The sequence below is a fragment of the Gymnogyps californianus genome, chromosome 3, assembly GCF_018139145.2.
Source record: "Gymnogyps californianus isolate 813 chromosome 3, ASM1813914v2, whole genome shotgun sequence".
Lineage (NCBI taxonomy): Eukaryota > Metazoa > Chordata > Aves > Accipitriformes > Cathartidae > Gymnogyps > Gymnogyps californianus.
Window position 1 is genome coordinate 44,978,468 of NC_059473.1, and position 20,645 is coordinate 44,999,112.

Below are 20,645 nucleotides of genomic sequence, written 5' to 3' on the forward strand. Positions count from 1 at the left end.
TTAGGAGGTTGCCTGGAAATAGCAAATGCTGTGTATGTGCTATTTCTGGATGAGGATTCTCCTAGTTTTAGGTGGAAAAATCGTATCACTTTCTAAACTACAGTAGTTTCGTTGGAAGTGAGGGAAGCGTGTGGGCTGGGGACGTACTCTCTTCTCGTCAGCACTGTGGGGAGCGTGGTTGAAAGCGGAAGGAGATGTGTTTTCATCCTCGGAGTCGATCACTGCGCTGCGGTAGCTGTGGTTCTGGACGCGGCCGCTGCCAGCAGAAGCCCTGAGGTGGATAGAAAAGGCTTGGGGAAGGTGTCAAACCGCACTGCCAGGTAGAATAACCTGGCGTGATGAACGCCTCTCAACTTCTCGCACAAAACCCCACATCCAGAGCACTGTACATCCGTACATAAACACAAAATTTGCAGCTGGGTATCACAAGCCTAAGGTTCCAACATAAAGACAGTAATTAAAAAAAACTAAAATTACAGTATCCAGAAATCATAAATTCTTGTTTCTACCACAGTCTAAACTGTGTCTATAGTTGTACACACAAGGCAAAAATAAAATTACGCAGAAAGTGACTTACTGAACCATGTTAACCAAAAAGAAAGAATGCAGAACCAGCATGTCTATCGAGTCTTTTCCCATTTCCTTTAATATAAGAGATTGCCTTGCAGCTATTCAGAAAGATAATTACAAGCCTTTTCCTTATCTGCATATTTGCCTTATTATAAAAGCCATAAAGTATGTTGTAATAGAAGCATTCTGCCACACAAATTCCACCTTGAATTTTATCTGTTATCTAAAAGAATCTGCAGGAACTAATTAAGTGTGGAATGTTTTGGGTCAGGCAAGGTATTGGTTGCAGTGCAGTGAAAAGTTTAAATATTTATTTAGAGCTATTATTCCAGAATTTGCTCTCTGAAGTACCATTATCCACTAGCCGTTGCTACACTCGGGTTATTCTTTGTTCGGTGTTTCTGCAGCACCTAGCGCTCTAGGATCTTGGTATATAATTGCTGTTCCTAGGAGTCGTTCTAATAATGGAAATAATTTTGCAGAGAACCCTGTGAAGCGCCTGTAACTTTTCTGATGGCACCACCTAGCGGAGTTACCGTTGAGAAGAACGGCATACAGAAGGCAGAGCTTTTGGCTCAGTCTGTCATTGGCATCTCTCGGGAGAAAAGTGGTCGCGTTTTTCGTCTTTGGCACTCCTGCAGCTGTAGATAGAGTGCTGTGCATCTACGTTGTGTCCAGAACACATAGCCTGAGCTGGAAATTACAGGAACCCTTCACTCCTGCAAGTACCGCTATACCAAAAAATACTTGGTGTCAACATTATCCAAAGATGAGGCTGAGTTGAAAGATTTGAGTGATGGGCGGACAAGTCACCCTAATAAGACCCAATGTTGTATCAGCTCCAATGAAGCCGGCATTACATGGGGCTTCCAAATAATAACCTACACACGTCAGAGGTCTCAAAAAACAGAAGAGAGGAGGTTTTGAAGAAGCTTTCCATTTCCACTTTTGCTTACTCATCATTCTTTTTTTGGAGCCATGCACGTAAATGATCTTATTTGCCAGTATGCATGTGGAAAACAATCTCAGTAGTTTCTGAAAATTAACATTTTTAATTATCACACATCAAAAGTATTCATAGCCGGCTATTGCACTTGATTCAGTCATTGCATTTGTGTTAACGAACTTTGTCCTTTTTGAAAAGAATCTGCAAAGGGTAAAATAAAAAAATTTCCACTCAACAAGGGAGAGGTTTAGGTAGGATGGGTACGCAGGAGCAGCACACGAGGCACTGCTGGGGCTGTGCCTCCTTCATACAGATCAAGAGACTTCGCTGCTTACCAAGGACACAACAAGCGAGTAGTCGAGCCCCGTGGCTATAGATCCACAGACATCCGAGGGTGCCAGCGCCGCTGAAGGAAACGGTGCCGTTCCTCCCCTGCTCCCAGCCGCTTGTTCATACTGCTGTATCATCCCCTCCCATCAAGCCAACGCAAGCATCCAGCGCGGCCACATTGCCTGCAACGTCGGGAAGCGAGCGGAGATGTGGTGCGTTAGCTCACAAATATGGTTGTTTAATAGCATCTTTGGTCTCTCACCTTTGTCTAAAAAATCCATACAAGGCACACCAGAACAGCGTGTTTAGTCCGTGAAACCGTAGCCACAGTCAGGAACAATGGGAGTAGGGTAAATTTGATGAAGTAGTGTGCAAGCTGCTCGGCTGCCTCCATTTCATACATGCCTCCTTCACAAAACTGACTGCAATCAAAGTCTATACATGGGGAAGAGTCCCTAGAAGGGGTTGATGAGAGACATGCAATTGAAGTTCACAGCTGTTTTCTGATGGCAGAGGATGAGAGAGAGGGAGTGCTGTGTACAACCAGCTCTGGTGTTCACGGCCCAGCCTTATCCCCCTTCCTTCAGGGGTATCCCTAGGGATATGCCCTGTATCCTTATGCCCCATCCTTCGCTGCCTTTGGCCTCCCTTGCTTAAGGCTTCCACTTGGCTCCATCCTCCATTTCAGCTCCACTCCCCCCTGCTTTGCACACCCATGCTTCCCCTGTCCCTCACGTACCTCTTCACTCTGCTAATTTGAGGTCAGCTGCCATGAAATTCTTTAACGCAAGGGAGACTGTATTTTACGCTAAACTCATTCTTGAAAGAAACAGAATGTTTTTTACAAAATTTCCCCACCTGCCTGCCTACCCAAAATACAGCTCAAAACAACACAAAAAGGTCGACACTAAAGTTGGGCAGAGCTCAAAGCTCAGAAACTCGGGATGTATCAGGCAAAATGAATAACCGGCAATGAAAACAAGGCGGTGGGGAGTGTGACCGATGAGGAGAGCAGCCCAGCTGGCTGACGCCGGTGCTGCCTCTTTGCCGCCCATTTTTTGCACCTGTGAGCCACCCTCGCGGCCGCCCAGGGCGGGACGCCGCGGTGACGGACGCCTCCGCGCCAGAACTGCCCCCCACCCCCGCCTCGGCTCGGCCCGGCCCCCTCCGCCCTGCGGCCTCCGTGCGCTGCCGCCCGCTACCGGCAGCCGGGCGCGGCCCCCCGGCTCGACAGCGGGGCAGCCCTCCCCGCACCGCGGCGAGGACGAGCGGGGCGTTGTGCCCGGGGCGGGGGGGAGCGGCCCGTGGCGGCGCGGCCCGTGGCGGCGCGGCCCGTGGCGGCGCCCTCCCGGCAGCGGCGCTCGGGGTGGGGCGGGCGGGATGCTCGGCGTCGCGGGGCACCATGGGAGAATCCGCGGGCGCCCGGCATGGCGGCGGCGGCGGCGGGCGGCTGAGGGGCGGCGGCGGTGGCGGCGGCGGGGGGCGGCCATGGTGTCGCCGGCGGCGCGGCTGGTGGGGCAGGGCGTGTGGGCGGCGCTGACCGGGGGCTGGTACTACGACCCGGAGCAGGGCGCCTTCACCAACAGCTGCCATCTCTATCTGTGGCTCTTCCTGCTGACGCTGCCCATGGCCCTGCACCTGGTGAGACCCGGCCCGGGGCGCGGAGGGGGTGACGGGGCTGGGCGGGGGGGGGGCCGCCGCGGAATCCAGCCTGGAGGCAGCAGCGGCAAGGGTGTTGAGCGCAACGGAGAATAAAGTGACCTCGGGGGGGTTAAAAAATGGGCATATTGGGTTTTGCGTGAGGATTTTGTGTCTAAAGGTTAACGGGGTAAGTACGCCGGGTGCGTGAGTCTGGGGCCGGACCTCTTACCCCTGCTGAAGCAATTGGGTAGCGTTACTTGGGAAGGGGTGCAATGCTGGCCTCTGCAAATGCTGAATGACCGTGGGGATGTTTGTTCAAAAAATGTATTTTTAGAGACTTTTTTTTTTTTCCCCAAAGTCTGGTCTAGTCTTACCTGCTGAGAATGGTAAATAAATGGAAAAATCCAAATACCACATAATTAATATGCCTTGCTGAATGTCACTAGTGAGTCACATGGCTTTTCGTTATATGCAGCTCCCTTTGTGCTGAAATTTAAGCATTGCAAATAAATAATTTTAATAACTAGAGTTTGTTTGCCAGACTTTAAAACTATTTTCCTTGAAAACTTGAAAGTTTTGCTCTATTTTTGTGTGTTTTCCTACTGTGTGAGAAAAGCTTAAAAGTATAGTTTGCTGGATCATTGCATCTGTTCATTGGTGTGTTCTTCAGTGATTGTAGCTTAATATTGCTTCAACTGGAAACAATTTTCATCCCTTTGGTTCTTGTAGTGACTCAACTAAATTCTTAACTAAGTTCTGTAGAATTTTTTTTTTGTTGGATAAAATTTCTAAATAGGTCTGTTCACCCTACATGGTCAGATATCGCCTGATTTTCAAAAGCAAAGAGCATTCATGAATCCCTCTGCAATTCCAGTGAAAAGCAAATCTTGTATTTTTAAAAATCAATTGGTATGCTGTATTTTGTGGCATGGATTACAGTGAATTCCTGTAAGCATGGCTCATGGAGTTAATGAACCAAGATAACAATATGCTTTCTTGTGATTGATAGGGTCTACTTCCTATGCAAACCAGCAAGAATCTTACATTGTAGGATTCACTGTCAAAGTGGTATGTGTGATTAAAAAGAAAAAAAAGTAAAGGTTAACTTTTTTCCAGTTGATGTAAGTATGTATCTGAAAGAATATGTATTTCCTTGTGGAAAACTTCTGAACTAATAGGATGGAAGAAGGCATGCAGGATTGCACAAAAGAACACTGGATACAGAGGTTGTAGGTCAGAGCTAAGGTAAAAAAAGACATTATTTAAAGGGAAGGGGAGAAAACCCTTTAACTTACCTACTGAACTCTCTCTCTCGGGCTTCATCTTTGCCTATCTAGATGGACTTGCTTTTTCTGCAGACTGGCTGACTTTCTGCTTTCTGATGAATCATCTGGTTAAATGCAGGACTTGTGTTCTTGAGCTAATGTATTGCTATGGGTATCCTTTTCCTTGATAAGAATAATGGATTTATTATGCTGGCTGCTCGAAAGTAATGACGTCCTTAAGTATTTGTTTTCTTGCTTTTAAGTGGTTGGGCTTTGTAAACTTTGTGCAAGACATATATTCTTGCCACTTAGAAACTTGAACCTGCTTTTTAACTAAAGGTTTTCTTTGGGGAATTTTATTTATAATATTATAATAAGTAATTTTTGGGGTGATACTTATGTTACACACTTGACACAAGTAGTTCTGGATTCAGCTAAAGCAGTCACTGACATTTCTTGAAATGGCAAAGTCGAAAACAAATCAGAGTACTACTTTTTAAAATTTTCCTTTGCTTGGGATAATCTTAATCACACTTTTGCCAAAGTCAGAAAGTCTCTTAAACAGTTTGATTTGAATGAAATGGCAAAACTTATCCAGCTGTTTTTAGGTTTTTCTCACTGGCTCAGCAGAGATGTGCTGACAGTAGCGTTGGGCAGCTTATAGTATCAAGTTGTTTCTGTCGTGTCAATCGAGGATTTCATTCTCCAGCTTTGTCAGCATAGCTTACTTTGGTGCTAATGGTTCCGTTATTAGCTTCCCCACCCCTGAAAATGCAGGTCTGTGTTTCCATCTCTTCTTTCTCTTTCTCATTTATCCTTTGTAGTAGTAAATATACAATTTAAAATGTACATTGGATACTATTTGGAGCATCATTGCTGTTAAAATCAACTTTCAAAATTGTAATGAGATCTGTTCTAATTTTGCCATGTCAACTCTCACGACAGGTTCAGAATTAAAGTTATCTTATTCCACCAAACGGTCCAGGGTTCCCAGGTGTTTTGTGCGTGAAAATAGTGGCAATTGTTATACAAAGCCACTGGGCTGAATTCAGCCACAGTGAAACACCAGTGACGCAGAGATGCAACTTTGGGAATGCTTGTACTATAGCTTATTTTACAAGCCACAAGAGAATGCGCATCCACATTTCAGTGAGTCCCCAGAATAGCTTAATGAGTGTTTCTTCTGCCTTTTGTTGGACAGGAAGCCCTTGAACTTACAGAGTTGTTACTACTTATGCATTAGATCTTCAAATCATGCTGTGATAGGAGAAGTACAACATGGCAGTATAAGGGTGTGGGCACATAAATTACTCAGAGGTAAACTGTAATAAAACTTGCAGTGTGTCAGCTGCTTCCAGTTCCATTTGGCCACACTTTACCCCACTTTATCTCTCTGTAAAAGTAAGGATACATATACCTCTACAAAAGAAAGGTAAGCTACACTGTACTTACTGTATTTATTGTGTGGTAGGATGCACACTTACAACTGTGTGTACATCCTTGGAATTTTATTTGCTACCTGTTTTCCCATGTTTTATACTGTGTGGTGGACATCTCTTAGTTATTAATTCAGCTAAATTAGCATAAAAATATTTATCCTTGGCTCCAGTATTATATCTCTCACTCATACCTCTGCAAGCCTGATGGTAGTGGCTGACTGCATATTTGTTTGGTAGTTCCCTCATTTGTGTTCTGTAGCACACCAAGAGAGTGAGGCCCAGGTGCAGCACCCTCTTGCTTTAGATGCCTCAGGTGCTCAGGCATCGGGTGGAGTACATCTGGGTCTAATCGACTTTAATCATTCAGTCCAATTTACAAGGTGTGGTATTTTGTTCAAAGGTTACACACCTTTATATTAGGAAGTATATACCTTGGTCACCTCTGCCTTTGTGCTACTCAAATAATGTTAGTAGACGTGTGAAGAAGAATTTGGCCATTCCTCTGGGAGCAATCTCTGGGCGGGCAGAAGCCCCAAGCAAAGGCCCTCCCTGCGTGGGCAGGTCAACTCTGTTGCATTTGCAGTAGTAAGTCAGGCCACGTTTGGAACACGCCAGCCTGCATTTCTGCCTGTGACCCCATGCTGTTCTGGTGCGGGGTGTAACAACGGCAGCTACTGGAAAACAAGAAGTACATTATAGTGGAGTTTTTAATTGGGCAAGAGTAAAGAAAGCTAGAGCTACAGCCTCCACAGAAACCTGTGGGATGTCATGAAGCCTGCTTTCTAATGAATTTGTGTTTGTGGATGGTTTTTTTCCCAGCTTCTAATAAGATGTCAGCTCAATTGAAGCTTTTCCTGTCACTGGGGTGGCATTCAAAAGGTCAGAGAGCTGTGTGGGTTCCTCTCGTTAACGCAGGAGGTGTGCTGCTGTGACCTTGTCCCAGTGGGGTGTATTCTGTCAAAGTTAGTTGAAAGTAGCCAAAGAATTAAAAAGTTATTCAGCAGAGGGGATGGAGAGAGATGATGAATACACAGACACATGGTGTGATTATAAAACCTCGTTTCCATAGGAAACCAGGCTAATTATAACTGTAGTGAATCAAAAGTGAATCTATCATATAATTCCTCAGTGGTCTGTAACTTAATTCCTCCTTAGCTCAAGCAGATTTGATAGCTTTCACCTATCCGTACCTGGGAACACGAACTGCAGTCATATGACACTTGTACCCTTATGCAAGAGGCCTGATTCAGAAAATTGAGGGCTTTCCATTCTCAGCTTCATCTTTCTCCTAATTCCTCATGTGGGCAGGGAGCAAGCTGCTGGCTTGTACTACTTAGCTTGCCCCAAGATTCAGAATATTAATGATGCACTGGCCTTATTATACACAGGCAGGCTTGGGACTGTGAGCATCCACAGCACGTATGTAGGGGAAGCACTGTGTATCTGGGGCAGATGGGCAGGGAGACCACAGGCAGGCTCAGGGTGCATCTCTGGTAGGTCTGGTCACAATGCAGAGATGAGGACATGTAGCACTGAGCATTTGCTAAAACTGGCCCTCTTTTCCACTTAGAAATCTAGGAGCTTCCTTTGTTTCTCTCTTGTAGCATGCTCTATGCACCCATAGGCTGCATTACTGGAAGTCTATTTTTGTTGTGTCCTCTTCACATTATTCATATAATATTTATTAAGCTTTATGAACATTGCCTATAGAGTGTTTCTTTTCTAGTGGCTCATTCTGAGCTGTTACTTGGTGAGCAGTCGGCCTGTGCTTTTTAGTGTATAGTTGAAGAGATTCCTTGGAAAGTGAACAAATCTTTCTTAAATCATTACAGATACTTGGCTATCATTCTTTGTGAAACCAAGCAATTTTTAACTTGCGTTTTGCAAATGCATTAGTCATAAAACAGTAATTCTTCAACCTCATCCACCAACCCTTATACTCTGAGAGCACGGCCTTGCAAACTGATCCTCTTTCTGGCCCAGATTTGCTAAATAACTGAAGGATATGCTTAGTTTCAGTATGTGCATAGTACCACGAAGTACTCTTAACAGACTAAGCCTCAACTTGTAGAAAGTAATGTCTTTCTTATTAGGGATCATTAGTAGTACCTACATGCTAAATAGCTTCTCGACGTTTGTGCAATAGATTCTTTGTATATGAATCAGAATAGTCATAAAAAAGGATTTGCCTGAAAATTTTCACATGTACATCCTGAAGGTATGAAGTCTCACTAAGCCAAAAGCAGCAGCAGAATAGCAACCCACTTGCTTGTAATAACACAGAAATGATTCAACATATTCCTTTTAACATCAAGATAAATGCAGTGACTTGTTTTAGAGATGAACTAAGTGTGCTTTGTTCCCTTTCCTTCCCCTGTGTGGTCAGTGTGGTTTATTTATGAATCTGTAAAGAATTCTAATACATCCAAATGCTCCTTGACCTGCAATGCTGATACCTAAAATGATAGATTTAGGCCCAAAGTAAAGACCATTCTTAAAAATTAACTTCAGTAGGCTTTTAGCAAATCTTGAGCACTGAAAATCTTCCTCCCTCCCCATGCCCCCCCCCCCCCACCCCCCCTTACAAGTTGTGCAGGGATGTAGTAATGCTCTGTTTAAAAACCAAAAACCTGAGAAGAGATTAAACTCATTGGGAGACTGCAACTGTGTGACAACAACACATAGAGGCCTTCCATGACTATAATGATAAAGGCTTTGGCCCTTCAATTATAACTGTAAGTGTCCATTGCTATGATTTGCCCTTTACTGTAAGGAAGTATTTACAGATAAAAATGTTGTTAGTATGTCACGTCTGTGAAAGAACTTTACAGGCTATAGTTGAACTGTAATTAATTTTAATGACTAAGAAATATGGTGCTCATCACAGATCAGCAAACAGATCACACAGCTGCAGATTAACAATTATGAACTTTAGAAAAAGAATTCAAAGAGGCTGCCTCTCCAAATGCATTTTATTCATTTGTTTTGACTAGTTCTGATTAATTATTTAAAATTCTTCAGTGGTAAAGATACTTGGGAACATGTTGTGAAGTGTTAGAAAAAGGAGATCAAACTACAGTGTTTTACTGTTAAATCATAACTGAGAAGCAGGGTAAGATGAGAGAATTTTTCAAAAGGGGTTTCCTGTTTGTAGGTAACTAATGTTTCATTTTGTGTCTGTATTTTTATAAGTTCATAGTTTAGGAAAGGCTGCAGCTGCATTATCCTGGGAATGCAGTATTTTAAGAGTTTTTACAATGTTTGTCAATTGTGAGTTTTTACTGATTTTGTTAAGAAATAAATAATATCCACAGCTAATCAAAAGAAGAATAAATCTTGTAAAATGGTTTGAAATTTGAACAAATCCTTAGACCTTTTGTGTGAGCAGAACTCCAGTATACTGTATGAAGATGCACTACTTGTGATTGCAAAACTCAGTAGAGGTACAAATAATAGACAATAAGGAATAAAGAGTTTGAAAATTACTTTAAAAATTTTAGTAGCATCTTCTCAAAATAAACTGTCATGATTCAGTCTTAATTATTTCTTTCTGTAGGCTTTTCCAGCAAATGCAGTTACGGTTTTTGTGTACTGCAGTTTGGTGACAGTGTTCTTCACAGTAATAAAGGTGATCAGTTACCGTCTGCACCTTATGTTTGATAAAGGCGAAGTAATTCAACAAAAGCTCTCAAGAAAAAATGGAAGGCAATGTAAAGATACAGAGGTTCCAAAAGGAAACACAGTTCAGCCCTCAAATCGTAGGTAAGGTTTTCATTGCACATTGCTGGTACATTCTGTAAAACGGATGAGTTTGCACCATGATCCTGCATGGCAGAAATGCCTGTTGACTGTAGGAAAACTCCTTACAGTTGTGTGAGGAATGGCACTTTTAAAAACCTGCTTAGTGCTTTTCTTTTCGGTGGCTGCAGCATGCTTGTGGTGAAGCAGGCAGAGCTGCACCTGATTCAGAGGGTGGGGCAGCAGCTGGGCATGATGAAGGCAGTAGGAAGAGACCTGTCTGGGACGTGCTAAAAGATCCTGGAGAAAACCTGGGAGAAGTTTTCTGGGGAAGCCTTAAATGCTTGCTCTTTCCTCTTCCTGCTGTGCTTACCTGCAGGGAAGAGGAGAGGAAGTGGCACGCACCCGTTGGCAAACAAAATGCTTTAATATCACAGCTTTGAAAGCCTGAGCTCATGTTGCCTTTGTGTGCTTATAGTAACTCTCAGATCAAACCTAGATGTGTGAGTTGCTTTTCCCCCTTATGTTTTATTGTGACTGCCTATGATGCTTCTGTGGTCCTGTTCATGAGGAAAGCTAGAACCCCTTTTATTTCTCGGGGGCATTTGGTAGGTATTTGCAGCCTCTCTACTGAGGAGCCAAGTACTATGTCTTTGCTGTAAATAAACAATCAAAGTCAATAAGGCTGCTTCCAGATTGAGATGGTATTAAAGGTAAAAATAATATTGGGCTAAACACTAGTACTGACATTTTCCAGATTTGTGTATAGGTAGAATATTCCACTGTACACTTTTTGGAATAAATGTAGACCTCTCTTGCTGGTTTTTCAAGCTTGAGTCATACAAACAAATGAAGCTGGCAGGCGGCTTCCAGTGTTCCCAAGTGCTATGACAGATGTGAAAAATGCTGAAATAAGGTATATCCAATAGTGATGGCAGCATAGAAATGTCCAAACAAAGTTTAAACCAAGTAGGTTTGTTACGACTACCAGTCAAGCTTCGACAGAGCTCTGTATAAAAGAACTTTGGTTATTTTTTGGTGCATTTGCAGTCGCTACTGCCAGCTCTGTGGAAGCTAAATAGTATCAAGATTGTTTGAGTACCTCTATGCTGCTGCTCTTCTGTGTCTTCACACGTGCACGTCTGTGCTACGCTCCTGGCAGTGACGTTGCTGGGACTGTCAACGTCTGCCTGCATCGAGACTCTTCTGAGAAATGCCTCTTACGTGTGTCACTAACCATACAAGGTTTTTGTTTTAGGTTGAGTGATGCCTTTCAAGCTCTATTCCTCTTTAGTTCGCGCCAGCCCACAAAGCTATTTCCTCTTTACAGATGTCTGATACAGTTATTTAAGAGGCTCATCAGTTGTTCTAGGCCCCAAACAACCTTTTGTGCCAATAAATCTGTGTGCGTCAGGCAGGCTACATGACGTTACATACACATAGGGAGTTTGAAGAGATGTCATTGTATTTCTGATAGTAATGCTTTATTTTGTAAGACACCAGAATGATTTTATATTGAGATTTTTATTTATTTTTAGCAAGTTGTCTTGGTGAGGAAGGAGGTTCAAAAAGGGGTTACAGTATTTTTCAGCCCTGTGCTTTAGCATTGGAGGGGAAGAACATGCTGCCACTTCATTGTGCTGTGCTGCTACTTCCTATTCTGTTATTCCTCAGCATCTTCCCAAAACTCACTGTGATCCTCTGTGGTAAGAAGCATTGCTTTATTTTTCATTTGCTTCCTTTTCAGCAATAACACAGGGGATAATGGTGTCATCGGTGAGACAAACCAAAATGACTCTACCCAAACAATTCATGACAGTTCAAGGGTACAGGCTCTGCACTTGCAGAACTCACCTGGAGCAATGGTTAGTATGCAGTTTTCTGTAATAGTGTCTTCACTTCATGCAGTTCACAGCTTACCACATGGAGTTTTGTATTGCCAGGTACTGATCACTTGAAGCGTAGGTCTGCCCTGAGGAGGAAGGGTCGTTCCGTGGATCTACTAGGTACACCACTGCTGTTGGTCAGCCTTGTCCTAAACGTTTGGGTTTACAAAGCTGAAACTGGTATACGTAATTCTGCACTTCTTAGGAGGGGTCTGTCTGCTTTGTAGATACCAAATGGCCTTTGTAAATCTTGCCAAGAGCAACTAGTTTTCGTGGCTACTTTAAGAGAAGGGAGAGGCTAATGCAATTAGAGCAGCCTCTCATTGCCTCAGAAGGGATCTGCTCCTGGAGCATTAATAATTTGGTTTTGTGGAACTAGACTTATGCTTATAAAATGAGCCCAACACATCTCTTGAGTATTTAAACAAAGCATAAAAAGCATTATTTAAATCTACATGTCTACATGAGGTTAAAAATACATGTATGTGCTTTCCATGCCATTGGCCGTGCTTTCTAAATCAATAGTGTATGAAGTGATGAAGGGGAAGTATGTAGATGTTATTAAAGAAAAAATAGGAAACACCCATGACAAGGTTGAAGAGTTAAGTATTCAAAAAATTAAGGAACAGAATAACGCTGTCTGTGTAATCTTAAGCTACTCCCCATATATACTGTGACAAAATCTTTAATTATGTGATCCCATGCTATTTTTTTCTACAGGACTCCTGCCTCAGTCAGTGCAGAGGATGGTTAGTGATCTCTGAATAAGTAGCTATTTGCTATTTCATTCTGTCTTCATATCCCTCCACCCCCACCCCATGTCCCTATTTACTGCAAACTATTCAAATCCTGGTCTGAATCAGAACTATTTCCTCATTTCCTGGAGTGTTTTTACCTTTTTGTAGCATCTGTATGATTCACAGACATTAATAGTTTTCTTTTATGAGGTAAAATATTTTTCACCTTGTTTCTGTCCTAGTCCCCAGTATTCTGGTATTTGTCCATTCTGCAAACCCATTTCTTTTTGGGATCTCATCCAAGTCTCCCACTTCCAAACGTGTAAGTTGGGTCTTGTCAAACCTAGTCTCCTGTTCTTGCTACCAGGATACCACCGTGAAATTTTAGGAGATAATAATTATTTCCTCTTGTTTTTGGTGCCTGTCAGCCAGAAGAGAGCCACATTAATTTTTCCCAATAACTTTTTTTCTAGTTATGCACTTAGGCTGTTGAATTTAGACTCCCAAACTATTCCTCTGGATTATTGTGTTTAGTTTTGAGCTCCCCAGTGAGTTCCCACAGACACTGACCTGCTGATGAGAATCCAGCAGAGGCCACCCAGGTGATTGAGGAATGAGGTACGTGATGTATGAGGACAGGCAGATGGGATGTTTTAGCCTTTGCGAGGCTAAAACCTTCTGTAAGACTAGAAGAAGAGCTTACTGCTGTCTTCAGCTTCCTAATGGTAAGATACAGAGAAGAATGAGCGCACTCTTCTCAGAGGTGCCCAGTGACAGAGTAAGAGACAGTGGCTGCAACTTGCAGCCATGGAAAGCTACAATTAGTCAATTAGATTTAATGTTTTTTTGTGTGGTTATGTGTTTTTTTTCCCCTCCAAGAGGGTGGTCAAATACTGGAAGAGGTTGTCCAGAGAGGTTGTGAAATTTCCATCTTTGGAGATATTCAAAGCTCTGTTGGAGATGGCCCTGAGCAACCTGCTCTAACTGTACCTGCTTTGAGTGTGTGTGTATGGTGGAGGGGATTTGGACTAAATGACCTCCAAAGCTTCCTTGCAATCTAAATGACTCTATGATAATTTAATGGCTCTGTCCTCTGGTTTTCCATTGAGAAATTGTTACCGACTACTGGAGACCAAACTTTTCATTTTAGTGCTTTGGAAACACATTGCTGGAAAAGCGGAACAGGTGAACACATTCTGTTCCTAATGATGAAAAACTATACATATCTGGATTTGACACTGCAAAATGTTTTAAAAAAATCTTAGATTCCGCTGGCCCCCCCCAAACATCACACACCATTGCAGTGATGCAATTTGGAGCATGACTGTTCTATAACCATCTCCCTCACCTACCCCTTGCATTCTGTGCAAGGTACATGTGCAAATTTCAGTGATGTTAAGCAACTTACCAATGCTGTAATTAACTTTTGATTAGCTAGCTATTGCACTGATAGATGTTTTTTCAAACAGAATTTAATAAATGCCCATGCTAATTTTGTGTGTTTCTTTTTATTTTTAGGAGCTGCCAACACGGGAAACTATTGAAGATCTCAGAGGTATCTTAAAGGCTTTATAAATCCCTTTAAACCTTTGTTTAATCATTGCTTGCCACAAAAAAAAGGCACAGAGGACCCCATGGCAGGTTGTGTTGTGCCTCAGGAGCTGAATGGAATAGCTCGAGAGAACAAAATCTCAAGGGAATTCTAACAGACTAAGCTTTCTCAGGTGTCAGCCAAGCTGTTTGGGATGCAGCCTTTTGGTGAGCATGCAAGTAGCTCTCCCCATTTTGACATGGGGAGATGAAAGAGCCTTCCCCCCACATTCCTGGGAAGCTCTGTGCCTCTGTAGAGCATTAAACCAGGAAGCCAATGCTCGGATCGCGTCTTAAAGCTCTTAAACATCTTCTGACTGTAGACTCCTGGTGCGATTGTTGACCTTTAGCTCTGTAGCGTATACTCCAGCGCACCTTGCTTTGCCTACAGTTCCAGTGCTTGAGATGTCTCAATATATTTTAGTTTATCTCCTTTTTGTTAAGGTCGATCACCGTATCCGATGGGACCATTTAGGAATTGCTCAAAGTGATATAACAAACTTCTGCCACGCTGGCTTATTCTTTCTTTCATCTCTCCCTAAGTGGGGATAATTCTGTAAAGCGTTTTAGTTTTGATATTAGCTGTTTCTTGAGCTATTTTGATTATTTAAATTAAATAGACATGCTGCTACACCTGTCCTGACCTGGAAGGATTCCAGCTTGCTTTTATAGTATTTCACATGTAGCTAACAAAAAAGATCCTTGCTTAGGAACTGTTTTAATCAGCTACATCATCTGTGCTTCCTTTGCTCTGCTCTGGATCAGATTTTGCTAGCTAAAGATCATACTTCAATAATGCACAGTGTTCATGTTTGTGAGACCTAACTCCCGTATGTTTTTTTTATTAGGTGTTATGGTATTAGAAGACCAGGCTGCACCATCAGTTTCATCTACCTCACCCTGTATTAAAGCAGGTATATTACCTGTTTCTATAGCCTCCTCTTCAGGTGCCACCACATCAGCAATAGTGACAAAACCAGCTGCTATGGTAACACTTTCTGGTAATGGAATAAATGAAAAAGGAGAGAACGGACAGCCATATGGACAGCATGGATCCCAAGATATTCTTGTGGACAGAGATGTAGCTAAAAACTTCTCCAATATTTCTTCATCACAAGGTGATATATTAAGGACTGGAGTTTCTTCAGAGCCATGGGACAGTGAAAATTCAGTTATTTCAGACCATTTGAGTAATCCTAAAAGCTACAAAAGAGAGAAATTGCCAGATGGATCACCACAGACAGGCTTTACTAATAACTGCCCACAGTGTAATGCCATTGCAACCAAAGATCCCGAGCACGTGGAAAGTTCTTGCAATGCTGGTAATACCCATGAGGACCTTGATTGCTTGGACAGTGAGACTGCTGTTGCAGTTGTGGACAACTCTCTTCCTGGAGAGCAGCTATGTGAGCCCATTAAAATTGTCATCACAATGAGTACTACACCAAACACCACGCTCAGTGACCTAGCGGGCTCTGTCCACCTAAAGGCTCTGGGAACTGAGAGAATGGGCTCAGCCCTCGAGTCTGGTATAGTTACAGCAGGTTGGCCAAGTCAGCAAACTAATGAACAGCTCAGAATCCCTGTTATCACTTTTGACCTGTCTGATGACAGTAAAGGTAAGGCTTGCCCAGAAGTTAGTGAAAGCGAAAGAACTCCAGAAATTTTAAAGGCAGAGCTGTCGTCCAACCAATGCTCTGGCTATGAATCGGGTGATGCAGTAAAGGAACACAGCAACCCAGCAAATACTCCTTTAGAAACTAACACTTGTTCAGACCCAAATCGGGAGAATGCTTCTGAAAATGTCCAGACTACGAATTTAACTTCTAAGGAAGACCTGCAGAACCTAGACCCGCAGTCCTGTAGAACTGTTCATGAAAAGAGGCACATGCGGGTGCTGAGCGTAGACAGCGGGACAGATGTGCTTTTAAGTAAGAATTTCATGGAGGTATCTGACAAAGAAAAGACTTTACCAACTTCTAAATCAGATCTAGAAGCTAAAGAAGGACAGGTGCCCAATGAATCTAACTTTCTAGAGTTTGTCTCCCTCCTGGAATCCATTAATACCTCAAAGATGAAGGCATCTAATCAATCCACTGTCAAAATGGAGATGACAAAGGAAAATGGGCTTGTTGGAGGTATGATGCATGGTTTACAACTCTTTTGGAATAAAACAGTTGTGACTAGTTATGTTATTTATAGCAGCTTAGCCTGAGATCTGCAGTAGGGCAAATTCCCAGAGGAGAACTGGTTTTGCTAATAGGGCCAGGGAAGGGCTGGGCTTGGTGGGACAAGGTGATTTAGTGAAAGTGTGATAGTGTCAACTGCAGTTCTTTGAATATTTTTATTTTCTTGAATATTTTTATTTTCTTAAATATTTTACTTTGGAAAACGTAATGCTAACCTCAGTGGTGCCTGGTATGTATCTAGTATTTTGTGCTAGAATAGCATGCATGTGGCAGGCCTGGATTGTTGGAATACCAAAAATATCTTACAAAAATGTGTATAGCTATAGCATTACACCTGCCCTTGCCCATCTTACCAGGTGCACGTTGAAAAGTTGTTTGTGTGTGCCTGTAAGTATGTAGAAAGCTGGAATTGTCACTGGTGATGGTTCAACTTTTAGCTAATACATGTGTGTGCACACATATTCCTAAACTTCCTGCACAGTTGTGGGTAGGTTTATAACAAAAAAAAAGAAAAAAATAATGCATTTGTTCTCAATAGGTAAGAGTTTTGATTTTTAGTTGCTTAGAACTAAAATATTTGGGTTTTAAGGAGGAAAGTTTAGTGGTTGTTTTCAATGAAAGCCCCCCCAGTATTTTAATGAAAAATGGTATCTTCCCATGCAATTTCCCATTTAATCAAAAGGGCTTTTATTTAAAAAAAAAAAAAAATCTCAATCAGCTAATTTTAAAACCTATATGCAATCCAATTTATAGCTCTTATATAGAAATACCTGGTTTTAATCAGCATTCCCATTGCTGTCACCTAACTCTGACCCCTTTCTGTTAGGAAGGAATATTGTTTGTAGTGTCTTTAGCAGCTCTCTTGGCAAAACTAGCAGGACTGTTTCATGAGGATGTGAGATACGGTGCAGTGAAGGCAGGTGCGATCTCCGGGTACTTGCCAAGTGACCGGTGCAATCGGTTTAGAAGATCTGGGCCAAAGTGAAATAAGACAACCCGTATCTTCCCCTTCTCCAAAATGTTTGGTTTACCTTAGATCCTATAATAAGCTGTTCTAAGACAGCCTAAGAGGATGCAATCTCAATACCTATTTTGCATGGAAGGTAAGAAAACGGTGCTCAGCAGAACAGCTTGGCGCTCCTGTTTTACAATGGTATCCCTGTCCATAGACAGTCTCTATGGAGTCTCTGCTCCCCTGGCTCATTCCCGCAAGAACCTTCCATTACATGAAAAATGCACAGCTGATTTCAAAGTTTGTCAGCTTTTTTAAAAACAAATGTGAAATTCGTACTTTTACCTTGTTAAAAAAAACTAAGTAGATTTATCTTCTCGATGTGTTGTTTTTCCTGTAGATTCCATTTACCTTTCACTTTGCCTTTCCTAAGTCTTTCCTCTTATCTGTCCTGTCCAATGCATTAGACCCTTATCTCACTCCATCTTTCACTTATGTCCATTTTTAGTTCCCCTTTATATTTCTAGTTCTGTCTTCCCTTCCCCATTCATCCCTTCTCGGTTTAGCCACTCCCCTCCTGTGCAACCTCCTTATTTGCCTTCCTCTTCATGTTGTTTCTCTCTCATCTTTCCCTCTGTTTTTCCTCGCAATGCACACTGTTGCTTTTCTAGGCTTTTCCACTCTCTTGAGCCCGTCTAAAGCCGTTGCCTCCCCACAGCTTGTATTCACTTCTGTACTTACCGTCCTCTCCATTCCCTAGTCAAATTTTGCCCCTCCTAGGCCTGGTGCCTCTCTTCTGGTCTATCTTACCCATCTCTCCCGCCTTCTCAGGCTGTTTATTCTGCAGAGCAGTTTCTGTCCTGCTCTATCGAGTTTATCTGCCTGCCTGGCTGGCTCCAGTCTGTGCTCTGTTGTTGCCTAAGACGTGGGCTGAGCAAGCCCTGCTTTTCACTGGAGCCTGCTCAGTGGATCCCCTGCTGAGCCCAGAGAGCCCTGCCAGGTCCCCAGGGTGCAGGGGGTCGGGTGCAGGGTCGCCTCCCTGTGCAACAGCACACAACAATATGAGGGTCACAGCAAGCAGACTGCGATTTTTTTTTTTTTTTTTTTTTTTTTTTTTTTTGCTACTCCTCAACCATAAAAAGGAGTATTTACACAATATTTTGACTTCCATGTGATGTGACTTAGCTGGAAAAGAGAAATGATAAAAACTTCAGAGGTAAGTTTAAATTAAAAAAAGGAAAGAGTGCAGCTAATCTAGAAAGGGCTTTCAGACAAGTACCCTCAGATAATATGAATAGGGAAGACTGCTGCATAAAAGAAAGCAATGGGTGATCAGAATAAATCAGACTCAGATTCCACAGTGACCAAAAAAAAACCAAACCCAAAACTTTATTAATGTGCGTGTAGTTATTGTGCTTTAGATCTGGCAAACGAGATTCTTCTTATTGGAATCCAAGATCCTGAGGAAACAGAAAGATTCTGCTCTTCCCTTAAAACAAGCTGCGACTTAAAGCGACCAGAACTGAATTTCCTACTTTCCTATTTTCTTAAGTCCGTATGTTTGAGACAGTGAAGCTGAGCTGCATACGTGTATAATTAAGCTGCCCTGCTCGTTTCTGGCATGGGCCCAGCAAGTGTCACCCTGGGAAAGGAGTGGGGCTGGGAAGAGGGGTGCCCTGCAGGACTGGGGATGGTGGCTGCGGCTCCTATCTCTGTGAGGTGTCTCCTGCACCTCGGACTGGCGCTGTGGGAAAAAGGCGATTCAATCTGAACTCTTTAAGCTAGGGAGAGGTAGTTCAAAGGCAATTATTTTTAAGAGCAAGTAGGCTTTTTTCCCTAGCCTAGTCAGAACGTGCTGTTTGCTAAAATAAATTACTGTCATTACTGGCAGCTTCCCTACAGTAAGACTGGATTTTAGGAATGAGAAAGCCTCTAATTTGTTTACAGCCTTGCAATTACAAATATGCTTTAACAAAATAGCATCTTAGAACAGATCTGAATAAACATTATTCCCACATTAAGGTGGTTGTTCAAAAAAAAAAAGTGCGTGTGTGGGGAATACAGAGCAAGTCAAGCTATGCGCCAGTTGTTTTGAGGGAGGAGGTTGGTTGTATTTGTTTTTTGTTCTTTTAACCTTGCAAACTGCCTAATTGGCAAAAGCTAATAATAGATGCTTGGTCCAAATGAGCATGAAATGCACCCCACAAAGGTGTTTATTAGGCAACGTGAGAAACTTGGCAAATTCCTGGAAAGCTGGATATTCAGAGCTGTGTGTAAGAAAGCTGACGTTTTGCGTAATTTGGAGAAGGCGGGGAAATGTGCTTGTCAGAACAGTGTTGCAAGTGAGTGAATGTCATTGATGGGTCTTTGTTACGGGTGCTCCCTCACAGAACTTGTGAGTTCAGTGGAAACAGAAGAGATATCATCCTAACCACGTAAGCCTTCACAAGTAGACAGCTCAGTAAAATGCAGTACAAGAAAATTAAAGCCTTGCTTTACACTACCAAGGATGCCAGATTTAATGTGTTAAAATACAGGAAATAAAAAAATCTGTCTAAGAGCTGTTCTGTTGCCACCTCTTTTAGATAGTGAGAAAGTACCACTGACACTGTTGCTAAAAATGACTTTGGGGCCAGTGTCCTTTCAGTTTTGAATCAAACTTGCACCACCCATGTAATGAAAGCCTGTTGAAGGGCAACTGCAAATTTTCTTCAGTCTTTGAGAAGCATAAGGAAAGCTGGGTTTGTTGGCTGCTTTGGGGCCCTCTGACATGTCTGGAGCTCAGTAAGAGCAGCTGTGCATCAGACTTACGCAGGGCAAAAACTCATGTATGTCCCCTCTGGCACAGCTGGCTTGTAATCTAGGACAGGCAATGTTATCACCCAGGGAGCAAAGCCCACCATGGGTGTGGTGGGGATCGGTGCGGGAGAACCTAAACCAGGACTGCATGGCCTGAATTTAGATGTTTTGCAGGCTCTTTTTAGAAAAGGTACTCATCGTTCTGGGCAGTGCACAAACCACAACCTCGAGTGAGTTCTTCTGGATCCCAAGCAATTAGCCTTCTCCTATAAAAAGCCTGAAACTTACTCCTGTGGATATTTTTAGACTCCTCAGGTTTTTTTCCCCTGCATGTGAGAAAGAGGGCTACCGCCTGCCATATAATCATGGGGAAGAGGGATCTTGTGCATTGAGTCACCAGCCCAAATGACAGCCACGGTGGGAGGCGACAGCAGCGGAGTTTGCTGGCAGACAGGTAGCACCTAGGACACAAAGCCCTGCCAGGTGCTAGCTCTTCTCTTGGAGCAGCTGTGTGCCATCCCTGACTCATGCCAGAGAGGGACCATGTGGCATTTGATGCCCCT

General features: G+C 42.8%; 1 protein-coding gene across 1 annotated transcript in view; it reads left to right on the forward strand.

Annotated features, from left to right (window-relative positions):
* Positions 1-3,334: 3,334 nt before the first annotated feature.
* PCNX2 (pecanex 2) overlaps positions 3,335-20,645 on the forward strand; it is a 162,162-nt gene continuing 144,851 nt past the window's right edge. Inside the window, exons 1-5 of the mRNA XM_050893555.1 lie at positions 3,335-3,487; positions 9,748-9,953; positions 11,677-11,794; positions 14,071-14,107; positions 14,991-16,280. Coding sequence (XP_050749512.1) covers positions 3,335-3,487; positions 9,748-9,953; positions 11,677-11,794; positions 14,071-14,107; positions 14,991-16,280 — 1,804 coding nt within the window. The remainder of the gene's footprint in view (positions 3,488-9,747; positions 9,954-11,676; positions 11,795-14,070; positions 14,108-14,990; positions 16,281-20,645) is intronic.